Raw genomic sequence first — 17,435 nt, forward strand, 5'->3', positions numbered from 1 at the left:
CATCAGGGCTCACAGCTGGGGGTGTCAAGTCAAGTCCTGACCTTGCTCCTTGGCCTGAGCATCCCAGGAGGAACTGAACTGAGGAGTATACAAGTGTCCCATCTGTTCCACAGGTTTTAGCGCTAAGCACGAGAGGGGGAGTACACAGGGACCACCTCGCTAGTCGCCGGGCATTCTCTGCGCACCATCACAGTCAGATCACACAAGCACCTTAACGTAGACAATGGACGAGTTACTTTTTCTTCATGCCGCAACAAAATCCTCGACAAAAGCCACTCAAGCAAGGAAGGGTTTGTTTTGGTTCACGGTTTGAGGGTACAGTCCACTGTGACAGGGAAGGCATGGCTGTAAGGGCGGCTGTAGGTGTGGCCACAGAAGCATGAGGCAGTTGGTCGCCTTGCATCCATAGTCAGGAAGCAGAAAGAGGTGGAATACTGGTGTTCAGCCTGATGTCCCATTTGTTTCTTTTTTAAATTTGGGACCCTAGCCCATGGGGTGCTTTAATTAAACCTCTCACACAGAGGTGTATCTCCTAGGTGATTCCAAACCCAGCTACGCTTACAATGAAGATCAACCATCACAAGCCACCTGCTACCCAAACACATCACTTTAAATCATAACATTCGTCCTCTGTTCTCAAAATCCACCTCCTGATGGAAACTGTATGGAGTTTATGTTGGGATTCCTGGCCACTCCTCCAGCTACATGACTGCACACGCGCAGTTCAGTAGCCAAGTAAGGAGCCTTATGTCTGTGAGCTACGTGTAATTGCACGCAGCGTGATCACGCAATCTGCGCATATGTGGCGTAGCTCCATAAGCCCATATGCGCAGGTGCAGGGGAATCCATAAGAAGCGGTTCACAGACCCCTCCGCCGCCTTCTTCTTCTTCTTCTTCTTCTTCTTCTTCTTCTTCTTCTTCTTCTTCTTCTTCTTCTTCTTCTTCTTCTTCTTCTTCTCCTTCTCCTCCTCCTTCTCCTCCTCCTCCTCCTCCTCCTCCTCCTCCTCCTCCTCCTCCTCCTCCTCCTCCCTCTGTACACAAGTCTTCCACAGGCCTGGTCACGCTCTCTTCTATTCCTCCCTTCTCCTAATAAAACTCTGCTCTGATAATGGGTTTTGTCATGCCTCATGACTTTTCCTCTCAGAGTAAAAGTGCCGCATTAGAACCAACAGTTTATGTGTAAGAGTCCTCAAAGCTTCTGACCATCCTTACATTATTCAAAAGCTCAAAATTTGACATCTCATCTGAGGTTCAAGGCAAAATCTGAACTGTAAGCCACTGTAAAATCAAAAAGTAAGTCACATACTTCCAATATACAACGGCACACAGTAAGCCTTCTCATTCCAGAAAGAAGGACTAGGACCATAGCAAGGAAAGGTCAGGCCAAAGTGAGACAGAGCATTCAACAGAGCAAGGTCCAGATCTCCACGCTGTAGCATCGACGGCTCTTGGTGGGTGGTACTATCTGGGTGCCAACAGTCCTGGGTAGCCTCACCCATCCAGGTCTGCCACCTGTAGCATAAATAATCCTCTTTCTTGAACTGGCTCGACTTCATGCCTGCTAATTTTCTTGTGGATGGATATTCCATACATCTTCAACATCCTGGGCTCTCCTTAGAACACAGGCTTCTCTTTCAGAATCCATGCAGTGACCTCTTGGGGCCTCCTAGCAAGGACTATGACCCTGAAAAGCATGTTCTGAACTCACAGGCTTTCTGGAACTTTAGTTCACACCTGCATGGTCCTATGACTCTTATATTTCACATGTGCCAAACAGACACAATATGGATGACACTTTGAAGTTCTGGTATCAGCTGATGATGTAGTCTGGCCCACTTCTACCACAGCTGTAGTAACTAACCTTTGTGCACTTTGGTGGCTCAACTAGGAAAATGTTTCCCTATGCAGTTGTTTTGGGGCCAAGAGCCCCCTACAGCAGCATACTCCATTCATTCTCTTTCCTTTCGAATGAATCTGCATTTTTTTTTGGGGGGGGGGTTTCGAGACAGGGTTTCTCTGTGTAGCTTTGCGCCTTTCCTGGAACTCACTCTGTAGTCCAGGCTGGCCTCGAACTCACAGAGATCCACCTGCCTCTGCCTCCCGAGTGCTGGGATTAAAGGCATGCGCCACCAACGCCCGGCTGAATCTGCATTTTTAAAACCTGGAGCTTCCAATGGGTGTGGTTGAGCCCTCAGACCACATTTCCCATTGGCTCAGTGCAAAGTAAAATGTTTCTATTTGATGTTGCAAATCTCGTAAACTTGTAGACACCTGTCAGCACCCACTGACATGTCTACATGTCTAATGTCTACAGCTTTAACCTCCACATTCACATTCCTTTCCTTGATAAACTGCATATTTTTCATATCTTTCCGCTTTGAATTCTCATTATAAGTCTCCAAAATGCAGTGAGCAATAACTATGCCACAGCCTGAATGTTTCCAGATTATTTGCAGGATATAAAACAAACATCCAATTCCCAATAGACTCCTCATTCCTATTTGAAATTTTGTGAGACACAACTTCATTGATCACATTTCTACTGGAATTCTGGTTTTCCGCACTTACACAAGTCCATTACACATGGTCCATTAAGCTCCTATTATAACATTCTAGGGCTGCTCTAGCCTCCAGCTCCAAAAAGTAGCTCACATCCTTCCCACAAAGCAGTTCTAAAGACCTGCAAGCCACATGATCAGGATTATTACAGCAATGACCCCACTTCTGGCACCAATTTCTATATTAACTTCTTTTCCTTTCTGTGATGAAATACCCATCAAAAACAATTAAAGAAGGAAGGTTTTTTTGGCACACACTTTGATGGCACGGCTATCATAGTGAGGGCAGGGGTTGGCATGGTGGTAAAAGCAGTTCCACTTTGTTGCCTCAGGAATTTGAGGCAACTGGTTGCATTGTATTATAGTCAGGGAGCAGAGGAAGGTGAACGCTGATGCTCAGAGCTCTTTCTCAGACATATTCAGTACACGATTTCATGCCATAGCCCCTCTCCTTATTGATCCTTCATCCCCACTGAGCCCCACCCCCTCACAGTGCCCTACCCCCTCACTGTGTCCTTCATTGGGTTTTTTGTTACCCCAACCTATTCCACTGAGCCCCCACTTAACTTATCCTCCATGCCCTAACTCAGTTCCATCCCCCACTGATGCCTACCCCTCACTCCGCCTCTGTGATGGTAGTGCCCATATTCAGAGGAGGTCTTCACTCCCTGCTAAACCTCTCTGGCAGCATCCTCACCGACACATCCACTACTGTTTCCGAGGTGATGCCAGCTCCAAACAAGTTGGCAATGAAGATTAACCATCACATATTAATTCAGAATCCCTAACCACTCTAGGGATTAAAAATGGTTGTCATCTTCGTTTTACAGTAGAGAGGCTGAAGGACAGACTGGTTAAGTGACCTGTCTGAGGTCACATAGCTAATAAGTGGGAGAATGAAGCTCTGAACCCAGGCAGCTAGCACCAGATTTTGGTTTAATCACTATGCTTGGACGACCCCAAAGACATGTGGAGTGTGAGCCTCAAGCAGGGGACTGGCGTATGTGGGGGTAGAAACCGAGGCAAGAAAGGTTGGTTGTGAGAAGAAGAGATTTCTCTCTGCCCTCCACACACATCATCTTCCCCCAGGCCTCTGACTCTTCCTGCTTAATTAAGCACCTGATTTTTCACCAAATGTCACTCCCTGATGATTAATTGCCCTGGGTTCCTCATCTCTCATGCTATTTCCCCTTATTGTGTTTATAAGAACTGCCTGGCCTGGATAGAAAAGTTGGGACTCCGGAGCGTGCAAATGGGGTCATTAGGGGAATACAGCCCAGATCAGATGAGGAAAGGGAGGGAGTGGCCTGCAAGTCACCAAGTCAGGAGGTCACGCTGCTGGAGAAGTCAAGGACCAAAGAGGTCGAACATCTCTTTCAAGGTCACAACACAGTATTCTGAACCAGACTCATTCCCTCCTGGCCCTTCTGACCAGTTCAGAATCTACAAGAGGCAGTGTGTCTCGCATCTGCTGTCCTTCACACCCAGAGCCTTCGCAGCTCCTGAGTGATGGGAACCAGTTCTTGGCTGTTCCAACTGCTTGAAAGCAGGGTTGCAGGAGGGCAATGGGAGCCACCTTTCCTGTTGACCAAATTGATGAAGGCTGGGGCTTCTTGGGAGTTTCACACCCCACCCTACTGGGTGGCCTCAGACACGCTGGAAGCTACAATGGGGTGAAGGTCCCTGTGTTGCTGGTCAGTAAACTATAAAACCTCACCCACCAGCCCAGACTATCCTACTACCCATTCCTAGACTCAGCTGCACCTGCCTCCCAGGATCCTGTGCACACGGCCTCAGGAGTCTCTGGATCTGGTTCACAGCTCCAGACTCCAGAAACTCAAAGGCTGCCTGGAGTATCAGGGTCATCCTGGATGTCCCTGAAGTGCAGCAAAGATATTTCAGCCCGAATGTATCTTCTCTATCACCTTCCTGTCAAAGCAGGGTGACTCCTGTGACTCATCTGTGAACTGTCCTGGCGCCTCTCTCTTCCTCAGGTCCTCTCGGTAACTGATGAGTCGCTCCCCATGTGCCACTCACAACTGTCCCCTGCTCTCTACTCCCAGCTACTGCCCAGCCTCAGCGGAGATACTCTACCCCAGCCACTGGCCTCCTGTCTTTGTTTCTAACTGTCCTCCCTAGCAGAACAAGAATCCACTTCCTAGACAAAAGGCCTCATGGGTACACACTGCAGTCTCATCCTACATGGCCCTTCTGGGTCAGCTTCAACAGTGGGAGCTGACGTGAGGGGTGGGACTCCTACCTGACTCAGGGATCCCAGCATCGTGTAGAGACAGACACACAGATCCACATTGGAGTTGGGTGCCAGAGCTACGACAAAGGGATGAAGAGCCTGCCCAGTCCACCCTCCTATGGAATGGAAGTGAAGTCAGAAAAGGCTTCCTGACGGAGATGCCTGCGTCCTGAAGGACACACAGAGGTCAGAGAGACAGACACACTAGAATGATCGGGCAGAGGGAACTGAATGTGTGAAGGCTCAAAGGGGAGAGGACCACAGGCCTGCTGGAAAGTACAAACACCAGAAAGTAGGTGAGGCTGGGCAGTGGAAGGCGGGGCCAGCGAGAGCCTAGGGCCCTGGGGAGCTGGGTTTGATCCTGGGGCAGAGGGAACCCTGACAGGGATTTGAGCCGGTAAAGACATGGCTGAGTTTGGTTGCAGATCCTTCAAGCCGTCGACCTGGGTAAAACTCTCTCTAGAAAAAGAATATTGACACTGGAAATCTAGTCTCAGTGACCTTGGGACCAAAGCTGAGAGGCAGGCTGAGAGAGCAGCCTTGACTGGAACCGGGTCCTCACCAAGCATCAGTGCCTCCCCAAATCCTGAACTCTTAGGAAGTTCTGGCACCTTGTTTGAATTCTGTCCCCCCTGGTCCAGCCACAGCACATAGCCCCAGGCAGGGGCACGTTACACACACTCCCATGGGCCCTCATTTCCTTGGTCACATCCTTCCGAGAATGTGTGCCACCTGAAGGCTCCACAAATGCCCACAGACTGTATAGAAGGGTGGCGAGATGGGGGTTCCTCCCCTACCTGGGAGAGGCTAAACCCCAGAGTTCTTCCCTCTCTCTTCCCGTTTCCTTCAGAGAACCTCCTGCCTCTCCTCACCCCTCCCCACCATCCTCCAGGCTGATGATGAGCACTGGGGGGCAGGGGACTCAATCCCCCAAGTCCAACTGCCCAGACTGAGTTTCAGTGACTCAGTCTTGGTGCCAGGGTGGTCATGGCCTGCCCCACTGCAGAAAAAGACAGATGGGCACGGAGTGCAGAGAGGAATGGGTGTGGAGTTTATGGCAGTTCCGTTCCTTTAACAACTATTTGTTTAATGGAGAAAGAGTTGAGGGGAAAGCTGTGTGTTGGTAAGGTCAATAGCCTGGAAAAGGGCCACGTGTCCAGGCCCTTTCCACCTCCCCGGCGCTCCTGCATCCTTCTCTGCCTCCTCCTTTACTGAGACCTGCCCCTGCCTGCTCCCTCACTAATATCATCCTTCACCACTCCCCACTGAGCCCCAGCCCTAACTGAGCACCCAAGCTTCATACTGAGCCCACTTTCAATGAGCCCTTTCCCACAAATTCCATCTTCTCACTGATAAATTCAACTCCCTGAGCCTGTCTTCTTACAGATCCTTCATCCCCACTGAGCCCCGCCCCTTCACTGAGCCCCGCCCCTTCACTGAGCCCCACCCCTCACTGAGCCCCGCCCCTTCACTGAGCCCCGCCCCCTCACTGAGCCCCGCCCCCTCACTGAGCCCCGCCCCTTCACTGAGCCCCGCCCCCTCACTGAGCCCCTCATTGAGTCTTTTTCACCCTAACCCACCCCACTGAGCCCCACTTAACTTATCCTCCACGCCCTAACTCAGTTTCCATGCCCCACTGATTCCCACCCCTCATTCAGCCTCTGTGACGGTTTATATTGGTTGTCCACTTGACAGGACGTGGAATCGCCTTGGAGACAGATCTCTGGAATTTTCTAGATTCTAGTTCATCAGTGTAGGAACTCATCCTAAATGTGGGTAGCCCATTCCGTGGGCTGGGATCTCAGACTGAATAGAAAGAAAGCTAGTTGAGTGTTCACTCTTCACGGCTTCCTGAGAGTGGATGCAGTGTGACCAGGCCTCACGCTCCTGCTGCTGAGCCTTCCCCGCCATGCTGGACTGTCCCCTTGGACCCCTCACTGAAACTCATGCCTCACTGAACCCCATGTGCTCACTGAACTCCAGTCCCTCACTGAACCCCAGGCCCTCACTGAACCCCAGGCCCTCACTGAACCCCATGCGCTCACTGAACCCCATGCCCTCACTGAACCCATGCCCTCACTGAACCCATGCCCTCACTGAACCCCATGCCCTCACTGAACCCCAGGCCCTCACTGAACTCCAGTCCCTCACTGAACCCATGCCCTCACTGAACCCCATGCCCTCACTGAACTCCAGTCCCTCACTGAACCCCATGCCCTCACTGAACTCCAGGCCCTCACTGAACCCATGCCCTCACTGAACCCCAGGCCCTCACTGAACCCCATGTGCTCACTGAACCCCAGGCCCTCACTGAACCCCATGCGCTCACTGAACCCCAGGCCCTCACTGAACCCATGCCCTCACTGAACCCCAGGCCCTCACTGAACCCCATGTGCTCACTGAACCCCAGGCCCTCACTGAACCCCAGGCCCTCACTGAACCCCATGCCCTCACTGAACCCATGCCCTCACTGATCCTCCATCTCTTCACTACGCCCCCATCCCTCACTTAGCCTTGCACTCCCACTGAGCATTAATAATCTCTCCCTGACCTTTCATCTCTCTCTTGAAGACAAATTATGATCTAGGCCAGCACCTGGCTCTCCTCCACCAGAATATAAGACTCCAGAAATGGGAACAGATAGTCACTGTATCCTCCAAGACAAACCAGATGGACATCAGATTCTGCCACAAGAAGAGACCAGATTTGCCTTGAGGAAGACACTGCAGATGGTAGCCAAGGCTAGACAAGTGGCAGCTGGAAGGCCTGAAGTTCCTGTACCTGGCAGTGGGAAATCTGAGACTTTGGGATGCCAAGAGGAAGTTGTCTGGTTGGGGTCTGAAACAGGCTAGGAGACTGGGGTGGGGAGCTTCAAGGGTTCTCTCCTTTCTGGTCCAGGGTTCCTGTTGAAGCCAGTAGAATTCAGGGCGGGTCCAACCTCCCCATCTTACAGAGGGGTAGATAGAGTCCCAGGGAGAGAGCAATGGGATTGTCATCACAGCAGCACTGCCCTGGAACCCAAGCCCCCTGCTTTCCAGTCCCGACTCTTCTGAGGACAGATTCTCCCTCGGAAGGCCACAGTGACCTGCCCCCTTTTATGAAGACTGGCTCTTTCTCATCAGCAGGGAATCCCTTGTGCATGGCTCCTGAAGTGGGTCTCAGCTGAGCCACTGACGATGGGCAGGGGAGCAAAGGTACAAGCAAGCATGGGAAGACACAAAGGCAGACCACGCTGGAGCCCCTAAACTGGGCATGCCATGACGCCTGCAGAGTGGGCAGAGTCGGACCACCGTCTCCGCTCACTTTCTGCCCATCACCTCAGCCTTATCTGCCTTTATGATCCAGGCTCCAGTCACACCTGCTGCTGTTTGTCATCCGGCAGCTGCCAGCAGCCTGGTTTCCTGCAGGAGCACCCCTCCTCCTCCACTGCCCACATAGCTGCTCACAGGCAGGTGCTTCCTCTACCTCTTGATGTTAAGAGAAGCCTGTACCCTATTCCACCCATCTCACAGAAAGAGACGGAGGCCAAAAGGAAACTTGTTCTCTTGAGGGCAACCAAGGTTAGTCTTCAGTTGGGTTGGGGAGTAGAGGGCAGCTAGCAATCACTGGACACTGCTAAGCACCTGTCATCCACTGTCTTACTGAACCAAAATGGAGGCATTTAGGGTGGGACACATGAAGGCAGGGATGAGGCTAGGCCAGAATCCAGGCCTGTCTGCCTTCCACATGCTTGGGTCTCAAGCTTCACTCTGCTGGAAACACTCAAGAACAGGGCCCAGGCCACCCTTGAGCCCATCAGCCCAAGTGGTGGGCATGAGCTCCCTCAGGCCCCATACACCAGACCAGGTATGGGCAGGCAGAACAGATTCCAGAAGAGGTGTGAGGTCCTAACTGCTAAGTTCTGTGCCCTGGGACACCACTACCCCATCCTTTCTGCCTTCTAGACTACCTGGTTTCCCTGTCCCAGCGGGCATTAGCCTCCCATCTCCATGGAGTTCTGGGCTAACTCCATTTGGGCATTCAGTTTTAATTGTCTTTACTTCTCCTTTTCCAAAGGCTCTACTGGATAGGCAGCCATTGTGGGGAGGATGCTGAACAGGCCACGAATGCAGAAGGTCAGAGCCCCTCCAAGCTGCCCGCATGCAGATACCACCAACTCCCCAAGGGAACATGGCCTGGAGTGCCAGAGAGAGCAAGCTCCTCAGGAGGCTCCCCCCTGTCTCCTGAGCATACCACTCTGTACACCTCTTCCCAACACCCAGGAATGCCTTCCCAGGCTGCTGGGAAACTTCCTGGAGGAGGTGAGCTAATATCAAATGAAGAATTATGGGTGGGAGGGACTAGCTCAGAGGAGAAAAGGAACATTACAGCTTTTTTGTCTTTAAGATTCAGACAATCTGGCCTGGTGGTGGTATAACTATTCAGGAGGTTAGGTCAGTAGAAGAAAATGTGTGAGTCTAAGTTGGGCTACAGAGTGAATTCCAGGCTAGCCTGGGCAACTTAGTGAGACCCTGTCACAAAATAAAAAGTATAAACACGTGGGTTGGAGGATGAGTCTCAGTAGAGTACTTGCCCAGCATGCAGGAGGCCCTGTGTTCAAATGCCCAAAAGCAGAAAGTGTTTGATCCGGCAAATGATGATGTGAACACCACACAAGGCAAAAACCTCTAGAGAGGACACAGAGGCTGGAGGGGACTGTGGCTTTGTTCACCACAGTCCTCCAGGGGCGAAGTTGAGAGCAGAAATGGAAATGGAACGTGTTAACTCTCATGGGCCTCCCAGACCTGTGACAGGACAAGAGGAAGGTCTCTGGAATGGGGGAGAGGCAGCTCCTTCTGCCCACAGGAGAACGCAAGGAGACAGGCCACCATCTTAGAACTCAGGGTATCAGGGATCAGAAAGGACCCAGGACCACGAGGCTGGCATCTCCAGGCAGGATTCTCCCAGGACTTCTGTGACTAAGAGTGGCCAGGGTAGCAGCCCAGGAACTACCAAAAGAACCGCATGCCTGGACTAAAAGAACACGGCCTTCTGGGAGCAGCTCCATCTCACTGTGCCCACTGTGCCCACTGCTCCTAACCCAGTGCTCCCATAGTCTTTAGATAACAAGGATGGGCCTTCCAGAGACTGTTGCTTCCCTGCTCCCACTGAGAACTGTGTCTTAGGCCCAGCTTGGCCTCACGCCTGGCTTGCGGTCTTGTGCTGTGAGTTGTTCTGTATGGCAAATGTGTTGCTGATTAGTCAATAAATAAAACACTGATTGGCCATTGGCTAGGCAGGAAGTGTAGGCGGGACAAGGAGGAGAATAAAGCTGGGAAGTGGAAGGCTGAGTCAGAGAGACACTGCCAGCCGCCAAGATGACAAACAGCATGTGAAGATGCCGGTAAGCCACAAGCCACGTGGCAAGGTATAGATTAATAGAAATGGATTAATTTAAGCTGTAAGAACAGTTAGCAAGAAGCCTGCCACGGCCATACAGTTTGTAACCAATATAAGTCTCTGTGTTTATTTGGTTGGGTCTGAATGGCTGTGGGACTGGCGGGTGTGAGAGAGTTTGTCCTGACTGTGGGCCAGGCAGGAAAACTCTAGCTACAGTCTTGAACATGTCTCTCAGTGTGTCCTTACTGGGAAAATGAGGCAGCTGAACTCACTGGGCTCAGAGGTATCAGGGACCCTAGCGTGCTGAGCTCTGGGTTCTTATAGCCAGAGCAGACTAAACACAACCATTTAATCATCCCAACAGCCCTACAAGTACTACTGTTCTCACCATGTCACCAAAAAGTAAAGCAAAATGGAGTCACACGCCAAAGGATGTCCGGTTAAGGGCACACAGCTGGTACACAGGGAGGTGGGAACTGAATCTAGGTAGCAGCAGTCCAGAAACTTCTGCAGATCCCGTGTTATCTCTGACCTTAGATACAAGAAGCTGACCCTGTGTGTTCTTGCAAGCCAGGCATACTGGGATCCCAACCCCAAGCCTCATGCTAGTGCTCAGGGCATGCTGGGGTTGGAGCTGAGAGATGCTGCAGCCCCCTTCCACCCACCCCCAGACCCCACTCAGAGCAGCCTCAACAATCCACAACTCTATGGGAGTTGGACGTGATGGATCCCATTCGTAACCCCCAGCACTTGGGAGGGTGAAGCAAGAGGATCACGGCAAGTTCAAAACCAGCCTGGGCTACACTGTGAGACTTTTTATTCAAAACAAAACAAAACCTCTATGGGAAAAGAACTCTATGGAAAAGGACTCTGTGCAGAGAGAACCTGCCCACTCAATACTTTCCCAACATAAGAGGGGATATTACTTCGCATCTCCTGAACTGAACTGGGGGCCCCCCTGGCTGGGAGACTGGAGTTGGGGGTGGACGAGATGGTCTTGGAAGGTTCCTCAACCCTGAGACCTCTTAGCAGTGCCAGAGGACAGAGGACAAGCAGAGAAGGACTTACCGGATTTTTCCTTCCTGCGGCAGCTCATGAGGTGGGTCCTCACACACCAGCCTGGACTCACCCTCCAGCAGGTAGGTGTAGACAGTCTCCTAGGACCAAAAGCACTTGTGAGACCCTGGAGAGGTACTGCCCAGCCCTAATCTGTCGATAGCAAGACCACAGGGCCTTGGGGGCTAGAGCTTGGTGGTTTGGGAATGGGTTCTGGACAGGCAAAATCCATGAAATCTGATGTTTTCCTTACCAATCACCCCAAATCCAAGGTGTGAGCCAATCACCCCCACATTGAACTCCAGCCTCAGGCTTTGGCAAACCATACTTGGTATGGCATGCAGGCCACACTCGCTTAGGATGCTCCCTCCTTCCAACACCCCCATGATCCAAGCCAGGAAACTATAGACAGGGCACTGTGCCCGAACGCAAGGGGGCCCTGGAGGGCTTCCCAAAAGAGGCAGTCTTTTAGCTGTGACTGGACCCACATGGGGTGTGGGTGAGGCTCGGAACTGACCGACACAGGTAGGCCAAGCTGGCGCAGAGAACAAGAAGCATTTCAGAGCTGACAGTGGGGTGAACCGGTCCGAGAGAGTGCCTGGCTGGGAATGAGTGGGGCTGGGGCTGAAGGGCCTTAGAAACAGCTGGGAACAGAGGCTGAGCAAGTGTGCATTTTCGATCCACCATGGTTCAGGGTGAGTTGGAGACACTGGCTGGACGCTTGTCAGGTCTTTAATTCAGCGCCCCTCCCCGCCAAGACAGACCCGCTCAGGTTGCAGGCCTTGTCTTGACAGAAGCTATTGTCTCACAAATATCTACTTCCCCACATGGGGACCCTTAGAGGCCCTAGCCAATCCCCATGACTGTTGGCCACACTCTCTTTGGTAGGCTGGGGAAGCCCCCTCTCTGTTGAGGGTGGCAGGGAGGGCTTCAGGAGGAGGTGTTGAAGGTTCTCCCTCAGTAAGTATAGGGTCCACAGTGCACTGGGAGAAACCACAACCCACTACCACAACCCACACCACAGCCCACACCACAACCCACCACAACCCACACCACAACTCACCACAACCCACACCACAACGCACACCACAACCCACCACAACCCACACCACAACCCACCATCAAAACCCACCACCACAACTCACACCACAACCCACCACCACAACCCTCCACAACCAACACCACAACCTACCACAAGCCACACCACAACCCACCACAACCCACACCACAACCCACCACAACCCACACCACAACCCACACCACAACCCACCACCACAACCCCACCAGCTGCTCCTGAGGCCCTTGGATATTCCACAGGGGGTTCCACAGGACCCTACGATGACCTCCTATGACACTGAGCTGGGTTCAGTTGTCCTGATGTTGGGTAGGGATTATAGGACCCAGAAAATGGAGGGTAGGGGCAGACTCTGGGCCAATCCAGAGTCCCCTTGGCCCAGTGATGACGGTCTAGGCTTGAACTGGGAGTTTTGTTTTAGGTTTTTTGGTTTTGTTTTCAGACAAGGTCTCTCATGTAGCTCAGGCTGGCCTCAGACTCACTACGAAGTTAAGGCCGGCTGAGGACTTGTGGGGGTCCTGCTTTGGCCTCCCAAAGTGCTGGGATCACAAGTGTGAGCCACCACCAATGCCCAGGTTCCGGGCGGAATCCAGGGACAAAGAGCCACTTGGAGAGAGCTGCCGCCCCTCAGCTCTACCCAGCCTCCTTCCTTGTCATCCAGTCTGGAGCTCTGGAGGGTTTTTTTGTTTGTTTGTTTGTTTGTTTTTTCTTTTTCTTCCTTTTTTCTTTCCTCAAACAGGTTCAGAGCCTACCAGGGCATCTAGTGCCCGAGAGTCCATCCTTCCTCCCACAGAGAAAGGTGGGCGGTCTTAGGGTGGCGGGGGCGGAGCCACCCTTCACTTCTGTGTGTCCGCGCCTTCCGCCCTCACTCCCAGCCATCCTGGTTAAATTTAGCTGAGTTTACTGGGTAGGAGGGCTGCTCTGCGTTTCGTACACATCAGCACCATCTGCACTGGGGCTGCCTGCCACAATGGGTGCTGATGAGGAAGCCAGGTGCTGCAGCTCTCCTCCTCCTCTCCCAACCCCCACTCCCCAGGGCCCAGCCCCTCCTTACAGTCAAGCAGAGGCTCCCCCAAGCCTGGGCTCCCCCAGCCCGTCCTTGGCCTCTTGAATAATATCTCACTGCCTCTTGGACCTCAGCTGTCAGCCCGGGCTTTAGGCTGTAGTTAGCTGGTCACCAAGACAGGCACACACACACACACACACACACACACACACACACACACACACGAACACACACACGGCTTGCAGGGCAGGTCCACAGTCACTGACCTGCCATCCAGATGTTCCTCCACCCCAGGACAGATGTTGTCTCAGTCACAACCCTCTCCCAAAGGATTTATTTTTGGGCGCCAACACACCACCCACTTCCTACCAATTTCACGCTCAATAAAGCTCAGTCATTAGCCCTCCTCCTGGGTGCTGAACTTCTAGGAGGTTTGGGGAAGACAGAGCTGAAGACAGGGAATAGGGGCACTTAGATGCCAAGCCCCATTTGTCCCTGTCATGCTGTGTGACCTTGGTGAGGTACCCTCCCTCTCTGGGCCTCTGGAGGTTCATCCATCACTCAGAGCCAGGGACAATGGGCTTTGGTGGGGTGGGAAGGCTGCATCCTGAGTTGGCCATGTGTCCTGAAGCCAAAGCTGCCTCTGCTGGTATATAGAGTAGGGAGAGGATGTTCAAGGGGACTTAGTTTAGATATTTCCTCCTCCAGGAAGTCTTCCATGCTCCTTGTGTTGATTCAAACCTATTCTCTGGGCTCCAAAGTTCCCTGCATCCCTCCATCTGGCACAGCTGTAACCTGCTGCTTTGACTCCTGGGAGCCGGTTCAACAGCCTTCTGCTTAGAGAATGAGCAATGGCCATTGGAGTCAGAAGTGCCAAGGGCTGCGGAAGGGAGGCACAACACCCCCAACAAGGCACTCAGGGTCCAGGTGACCATGGCTGCCCCCCCCCACCTACCATCCCATTCTTGGTGTTATGATGAGACAGAGAGAAGCTTGAAGACTGCCACTGCCCAGCCTCCTGCTTCAATCCAACCCTAGGTCCACACACAAGGGTGCGTCTTCTAGGACTGCCAAGACCTGATATCCAGGAAATTCTTCTTCATGGCTATCTTCAACCTCTCCTGCTACACAGACACCCAAACCCAAATGAGGGTCTGTGCAGGGTGAGGTGCAGCTCAGAGCTAAACAAAGGCTGAAGGGGAGGGCAGGAAGGCAATGTGAAGGGTGGACACCTACCACTCTGGGGAGTACAGCTGAGAGAGCATCCTTGGCAGCCTGACGCAGGCCAGCGATGTCGATAACGGCGCCCAGGCTCAGCAAAGCATCCTGGAAGAGAAGAAAGAGCATGGGTCATTCTGCCTGGTGGCCCAGGCCGAGTCCTGGGCCCAGGGACTGTGAGATGAGCCCAAGACTTAGACACTTAAGCATCAGACTCTAGCAGTACTAAGGCCATAGACTGTCCAAGTCCCCTCACCTTGCGTATGGGGAAACTGAAGCTTGGAGATGGACCAGAGGCCTAGCCAAGGCCTCTCAGTGCGTTATGAAGGCAAGCCTGGAGTCAACACGGGTTTCCTGTCCTTAGGAAAGGGATAACTCTGGCATCTGGATGTTGAAGGCACTATGGCCGTATGTATCCCAGTTTCAGCTGGGTTAGGGCTGGGCTGACAGCAGCAAGCATGAGAGTTGGGGGTGGCTGAGCACAAAAGGTAAGCATGACAGAGTTAGGCCACCACAAGCAGGGGAGAAGCAAAGTCAGCCTTGATTGCCTCCTAGCCTCCGCCTCCCAGGAACAGGCCTCGTCCTTGGAGAGCCGGAACTGAGACAACAAAGGTCTCTTCTCGCTCCATTAACTTGGCCAGAACCACAGGAGATCAAAGAGGAAGGTAACGGAATTGGGGAGCAAGGCCAAGGCATAATGGTGACTCACACCATCCACTCAGCTGTGCCCTCTCCCCAAACCTTGGAAGTCCTTCCTGATGTCTTCCCTGTAGGTCTGTTCGGAAAGCAGAGTGAGTAAATATGGAGCAGTGAGTGAGTAACCACAGAGGCACGGCTTGCTTCGGCCCCATTCCTAGGAAAATGATGCCTTGTTGAGGGTCTTGGTGGACCCCATGTTATGCACATAGCTGATAAAAATGAAAATGCTGAAATTCCAGAGTTATATTCATAGGAAGTTGTTAACCCAAATGGGGAGGTGCCAATTCCTCACTTCTGTAATGTGGCTAAACCACCCTCAACTCCTTGTGTTCCAGATAAGAACAAGATGAGATTTATCCAAATGATATGACCCCGTCCAGGTGGGGGTTAGAATCCAAACCCAGCATGTGGCTAAGACTGGATAGCCAGGGAGGCTCAGCCTAAAGCTTTTGCCTCCAACCATCACATCCTCAGACACCCTAGAGTGGGCAAGTGAACTCTGCGGTCACTGAATGGTCAGGGGACCCAAAGGATTTCACCGGGAAGCTGGCACCATCCAGCGGGACACAGGCCCTCTTCCCAGCACAGCCACACTGCAGAGACTGAGACCATCAGATTAAGGGGAGCACTGGCTTCCCACCCCCAAGAGTGGTCAAGAATGAGCCAAATGCTGCCTGACAGAAAGGCTACAGAGGGTAGTCCTGAGCGGGGGGGTCTGAATGAAGCCTGGGGTCCCTCCAGGTGTCAGCTCCAAATGCCACTGCCAAGTCTCCTTGGCTACGGACACACACACACACACACACACACACACACACACACACACACACACACACACACACACTGTTTTCCCAGTGGGAGGGACAAGCAGGCACTGCCCAGGCTTCGCTTTGACCTCTGCCACTGTCAAGGGTATACCATGTCTTGGTCATGGGTTGATGTCTATCCACTCTTGGACACTGGAGGCAGTTGATCCCAAACAACACGATCCCTAATTCTGCTTGCTTGTGACCCTCGGGCACAGCTTGCACAGCCTTAGTGCTGCCCTTCCATAGAACCCCTCCATCCTTGAAGACACCCAGCATGATGATGTCAGACCCTTCTAGGTTCTCTTGGGAACAGCTGCTTCCTCATGTAGCACAGACCAGAGACACCCCCCAATCACCTGCTCACAATGTATTGCCACAGGCTGAAGACCACAGAAGATCCCATACCCAGACAAATCTCAAAAAAAAAAAAAAAGTTTTCTTGACCCACACTCTACAAACTGGGGCTTCAAGTACAGGAATCCAGGTGGTGGTGTCCGTGTAGACCTGTTCCTTCCTGGAGGCAGGAGGATCACTGAAATGAGGCCAGAGAGGGCCTGACTTTGGTGATAGCTGCCAGTGTGTGCTAGGGAAGCAAAGAAGTGCAGCCAAAGCAGTGGAGCTGGCCTTATATGCAAGAGAAAACCACAGGCTGCAAATAGCTGTCTCCCCATTTAAGAGATGGGGAAACTGAGGTCAAAAGAGAAACAGTGACCATCTGTGTTAGGTCAGGGGTCACCCAAACCTCCTGATCTCCCACACCTAAGTATGCTAAGCATACTTAGCACCCAACCCCCATCTCACACCCAGGGGCCTAGAGAAATCAAACTGTCCTTTGTTCCGATTGGCCAGCTCCTCAACCTGCCCTTTGCTTTGATTGGTGGACACCTTGGGCTGTCCTTTACTCCAATTGGTTGTTCTTGTCTGGCCTTTATTCTGATTGATCAGTTTTCTGTGACTTTTTAGGCCAAGGGCAGGACAATGGCAGTTTGGGGGTAGGTGAGGTAAGAAAACTTGGGGAGAGTTGGGGCACAAGTAAGGAGGGTTTCTCCATCCTTGGCTGAGTAAGTAGGATGCAGACTAGTAGAGGTGAAGCTCTAGGCCTGGCAGTCATCTCCCCATCTGCTTTGAAGTCTGACCTCCCAGGAGTGGGGTGTTGGATGCAGGAAGCACTGAGGGAAATGGGCCACTTCAGGCCTGGCACTCAGAGAGGCCTTCACAGCTTGCTCAAATACCAGTTGCACCGGTGAATCGCCCTCCCCCCCCAACCCCCACCCCCGTTTGAGAGTAACTTAACCTCCACTACACCAGTTGGGGGAGGGGAGTCAAGTTCAGAGCCAGCCTGGGCTCCGAGGACAGAGCTGCAGCCTTGGGGGAGGGAGCAGCTGTG

The 17,435-nt window shown here is 52.5% G+C and overlaps 1 protein-coding gene across 4 annotated transcripts in view; it reads right to left on the minus strand.

Moving 5' to 3' along the window:
• Positions 1-17,435, minus strand: part of Pde2a (phosphodiesterase 2A) — a 95,881-nt gene that overhangs the window by 18,952 nt on the left and 59,494 nt on the right. For all 4 annotated transcript variants that reach the window (XM_052714002.1, XM_052713999.1, XM_052713998.1 and 1 more), the window contains 2 exons: positions 14,562-14,651; positions 11,257-11,345 (listed from right to left, as the gene is read on the minus strand). In XM_052714002.1, the coding sequence (XP_052569962.1) occupies positions 11,257-11,345; positions 14,562-14,651 (179 nt within the window). The remainder of the gene's footprint in view (positions 1-11,256; positions 11,346-14,561; positions 14,652-17,435) is intronic.

Source organism: Peromyscus californicus, unplaced genomic scaffold, assembly GCF_007827085.1.
Source record: "Peromyscus californicus insignis strain IS unplaced genomic scaffold, ASM782708v3 Scaffold_4__1_contigs__length_199733344, whole genome shotgun sequence".
Taxonomy (NCBI): Eukaryota; Metazoa; Chordata; class Mammalia; order Rodentia; family Cricetidae; genus Peromyscus; species Peromyscus californicus.